This window comes from Castanea sativa, chromosome 8 (assembly GCF_040712315.1).
Source record: "Castanea sativa cultivar Marrone di Chiusa Pesio chromosome 8, ASM4071231v1".
Classification (NCBI taxonomy): domain Eukaryota; kingdom Viridiplantae; phylum Streptophyta; class Magnoliopsida; order Fagales; family Fagaceae; genus Castanea; species Castanea sativa.
This window is the reverse complement of record NC_134020.1, coordinates 48,265,527-48,270,445: the sequence shown is the minus strand read 5'-3', so window position 1 is coordinate 48,270,445 and position 4,919 is coordinate 48,265,527. Positions and strand designations below refer to the sequence as shown.

The window sequence follows — 4,919 nt, the reverse complement described above, 5'->3', positions numbered from 1 at the left end:
AACACGTGAAATTTACAAAGCAAATAATACTCCTAACTACAGGAAAATGGGAATTGTACAAAATTATATATTAGCAGAAAGATGATAAATTTTGAGTCAACGCAAGTGGATTTTGCCATTTAGGTGTGTGACAGTGTGAGGAATTTGATTAAAAACTCAAAAAAAAAAAAAAAAAAAATGCCGATGGCAATTAATCAGACTGCTTTATTGAAATAATATTATACATACATACATTACATTCATAGATGACGTTGGGTACGTACTTCCAACCATGCCTATATAAGCTAAATTTTATTCTCGAAATTTATTAGTAAATAAAAACACAAATTGACACATTCTAGATGCATCAGCTCCAAGCTCGGCTATATATATATTTTTTAGTTCCTTCTAAGATTCCGCAAATAATCCCTTGCAAGTCTTAAAGCGACTACTACTAAGAAAATAGTAAATGGTAATGACATACCAAAAGTAAAGATCCAGTCTGGAGCATTGGTTATGACTAACAATGAATTCAAATAGCAGTAATAGAGGCAAAGAGAGACTGCGGGTAAAGTCACACCAACGAATCCGACTTGTGGAATGAGGACATACGTTACTGCGATTGCGGACAAAAATATAGTAGAATTAAAAAACAAGAAAACCCAAAAAGGGGATAATGATTCTGTGCCAGCAATGGCTAACCCTGCTCTATGTGGTGTTTTGGGATTGGACTCAATAAAAAGTCCCCCTGCAGGACTAGTTGGGCTGAGTGCAGCTGTAGTGGTGTTGGGTTTGGACAGATCGTTGTCTTGCCAAAGTCCCCCTGGAGGGCTGAGTATCGCTTGATAGCTCACTGTTACAAGCAGTGCAGCAACCACCAGCAACGCATTGCGCTTGTCGTCTGATAGTGGTTCTTTGACTACTTTCTCAGGAGTTGCGACTTCGGGCACGGGCAGACTTAGGTAATGTGCATGAGGAGGAGTAACTGTAAGAAGAGATGAAGCTGTTAAAGCTCCGGCACCGTCTAGTATATCCCTCATCTCGCTGTTGTCTACTCCTTGTGTTCTTTGTCTTTCCAAGATGTCCAACGCTGTTTTATCCTCTAAATTCTTCTCGTTTACGTTGAAAGATGTCCTGCCCCAAGCTAATAAGTGACTCACAGCCTGCATGCATATTGTAGTGATACATTAATACTGTCACTAATCTCATCATTTATGTAAAATACTGCTCAACAGTCTCCACCGCCATCCCTTTTCTTTGGGAGATCGAGGACATGGACGTATGGACAATAGAACAATAGATCCTATTTAAGTAAGGTCGTCCGTCTTTCCTTTTGCTTATTCCAAATTCATAACATTTTTCTCCAGTCTTGCCAAGTACCATATTCCTTTCAAGGATTCTGAGAAACACAATATCAAATACGAGGTAAGATCTTCGTGTTTCACTTTTTTATTGCATCTTTTTAATTCTGTTGTGGTAGTATTATTTTTGGAGGAAGGTCAATTTTATTAAGGTATTAAATTTGGGGGTTTGGTAGGAATAAATAAACACCGTAAACCTCCGGTATGGCTTAGCATATCCCTGATCTCAACGTGTGTTTGTTCTTGCAACATGTCCTGTGCTGTGTGACCGTCTAAATTCCTAACGCTTATATTAACCCTACAATTTAGTGACACCCTCACAGCCTGCATATTGTGGTGATACAAACACATTAGTGCATCATTAGTGGATGCAAATTTTCTTTCTATTTTGCACAGAAAACCTAATTTTTCTATTTTACATACTTATTTTTACAAAACACAGTTTGTCTATTCTACACCTTCTTTTATTTAAATAATATTTTTCTCACAATTTCTTATTAATCACAACTACTCATGGCCCACCAACTTTAACACACACGCCAGAGTATATCTGATCTCTATCTCTTTCTTATTCTTTCACTTTTTTTTTTTTTTTTCCTTTCCTTCTCCTTCTTTCTGCTTCTCCATTTTTTCTTCTTTAGTGTCTTCGTCTTTCTTCTTCTTTTGCTAATGCTGAAACAAGAAACCAAAGAGAGAAAACTCTTGGTGGGTAAGCTTTTTATTTTTTATTTTTTATGGGAAGATGGTGGGTATTAGACCCACGAGCATTGGGTAAGTTGAAAAATCTTGGTGGGCAAGTTTTCCAAACTTGCTCAAGCTCCGATCAAGCAAGATCCACAGGCTCCAATCAAGCAAGAACCACAAGCACCGACAAACAAGACCCACAAGCATTGATCAAGCAAGACCCACAAGCATCGATCATTCCAGTCAAGCATCGATCACTTTTTTATTGCATCTTTTTAATTCTGTTGTGGTAGTATTATTTTTGGAGGAAGGTCAATTTTATTAAGGTATTAAATTTGGGGGTTTGGTAGGAATAAATAAACACCGTAAACCTCCGGTATGGCTTAGCATATCCCTGATCTCAACGTGTGTTTGTTCTTGCAACATGTCCTGTGCTGTGTGACCGTCTAAATTCCTAACGCTTATATTAACCCTACAATTTAGTGACACCCTCACAGCCTGCATATTGTGGTGATACAAACACATTAGTGCATCATTAGTGGATGCAAATTTTCTTTCTATTTTGCACAGAAAACCTAATTTTTCTATTTTACATACTTATTTTTACAAAACACAGTTTGTCTATTCTACACCTTCTTTTATTTAAATAATATTTTTCTCACAATTTCTTATTAATCACAACTACTCATGGCCCACCAACTTTAACACACACGCCAGAGTATATCTGATCTCTATCTCTTTCTTATTCTTTCACTTTTTTTTTTTTTTTTCCTTTCCTTCTCCTTCTTTCTGCTTCTCCATTTTTTCTTCTTTAGTGTCTTCGTCTTTCTTCTTCTTTTGCTAATGCTGAAACAAGAAACCAAAGAGAGAAAACTCTTGGTGGGTAAGCTTTTTATTTTTTATTTTTTATGGGAAGATGGTGGGTATTAGACCCACGAGCATTGGGTAAGTTGAAAAATCTTGGTGGGCAAGTTTTCCAAACTTGCTCAAGCTCCGATCAAGCAAGATCCACAGGCTCCAATCAAGCAAGAACCACAAGCACCGACAAACAAGACCCACAAGCATTGATCAAGCAAGACCCACAAGCATCGATCATTCCAGTCAAGCACCGATCTGTCTCTTTATTGGTTTGTCTATGTGGGTTTGTTTGTGTGTGAGTGTGTTTGTGTATCTCTGTGTTGATTTTTCTGTGTGGATGTGTTTGTGTGCATCTAAGGAAAAAGAAGATGAGGAGAGGAGAAGTTACCGAGTTCGTTGTGCACGCAGAAGAGAGAAAAAAAAAAGGTGCGAATGTGAAATATTTAGTAGGAAGATACAAAGAAGCAGAAGTATTTAGTAGGAAGATACAAAGAAGCAGGCAAATAGAAACATACCAAAAAGTTTCCCAAAATCGAGTCGGGATTATGACAGTCAATGAAACCATATAACAAACAGATAGTGAAATAAGGGATAGCCGTACTATTCGATAAATATCCTGAGATGGAATGAGGAGAAGAATTGTTGAGTATGAGAAAATAAATGTCAAAGAATTTAATGACAAGATCACCCAAAAAGGAAATTTTCTAAGACCAATGGGTGTCCCTGCTTTGTTTGGAATAGGAGCACTAGAATTGAATTTTCTGATGGCCGGTAATGTGGTATTGGGTTCACGATGTGGTACTCATCTTGCCAAAGTCCCCCGAGAGGGCTGAGTACTCCTTGATAGCTGACAGTCATAAGAAGTGTAGCAACCACCAAAAGCATATTGCGCCTGTCGTCTGATATTTCGGTCCATTCTACAATACAATGCATTCTTATTTTTTCAATATATGAGAATAAGGACCATAGGTAACGTGCATAATAAATTACTTTAGGAAGAGATGAAGTTGGTAAAGCTCCAGCACGCCATAGCATAACCTTGATCTTGCGATTTTCTATTTGATTTTGTTGTCCCAACATATCCCCTGCTGTATTACCCTTTAAATTCATAGTGTTTATATCAACACCAGTATATAAAAACTTCCTCACAGAATGCAAAATTTAGTGATACAACAAAAAATAATCATGATGTATTAATTAGTAGCAATCTGCAAAGCTAGTGAATCATTAGAAGATAATGGATTACTTACCATATATATATATATATATATATAATGGATTTTTAGCATGTTTTAGACATTAAGCTTTTAATTATGATCATACAGTTGGACACTATTGATTTCAACAACACAAACTTGACAATGTTTCTTTAGTTCGTAAATAATTGAGGAATGGAGAGGGCTTGCCTTGGGTTGATTTTTGGATACTGCAATGTGCAATGCTGCGTTGCCTTCCTCGTCCTTCCAGTTCAGGACTTTTCTCTCCCATATTATGGTATTTTGGGACCAATTCTTTCGGAGCCTTCGCACTAAGTGTAGAAAAGCCTCCAACCTGTCATATTTCAAGGCAATATGCAGAGCATTCTCATTTTGAATTGTCACATGCATCTTTAATAGATTAGGGACAGACTTTGAGAAATTCGTCCAATAGTTCAAGGTGAATGTCTGTTGTTGCTGCATAATGCAAAGGAGTCATACCCTCCCTTCGTTGGACACGGACAAGGTCCCCATCGACCTTTAGAAGCCGAAGCACCGTCTTGGTATGACCATTTAGTAAAGCAAGGTGAATGGGACTGAACCCATCTGGATTTGGCTTCCAGGCAAATGAGGGCATTAATCTCATCAGCTCCATGGCCATTGGGATGTGCCCAGCAGATGCAGCTATGTGTAAAGGAGGATCAACAAAAGGCAGCTGATTGATGTCCTCCAAAAGTTTGACATTCGCTCTAATTAGGATGAAAAAGGCATCAATATTTCCACGTTGAGCAACTTGCTTCATTTTCTCAATTCTCTCATCCATATTTGAGAAAGTTACCAT

The 4,919-nt window shown here is 37.7% G+C and overlaps 1 protein-coding gene across 1 annotated transcript; it reads right to left on the bottom strand.

Annotated features, from left to right (window-relative positions):
- Positions 1-245: 245 nt before the first annotated feature.
- Positions 246-4,919, bottom strand: LOC142608336 (ankyrin repeat-containing protein BDA1-like). The gene is given in 3 exon segments (XM_075780092.1): positions 246-1,142; positions 4,289-4,486; positions 4,488-4,919. Coding segments are annotated over 3 exon segments (1,395 nt in total). The 3' UTR covers positions 246-377.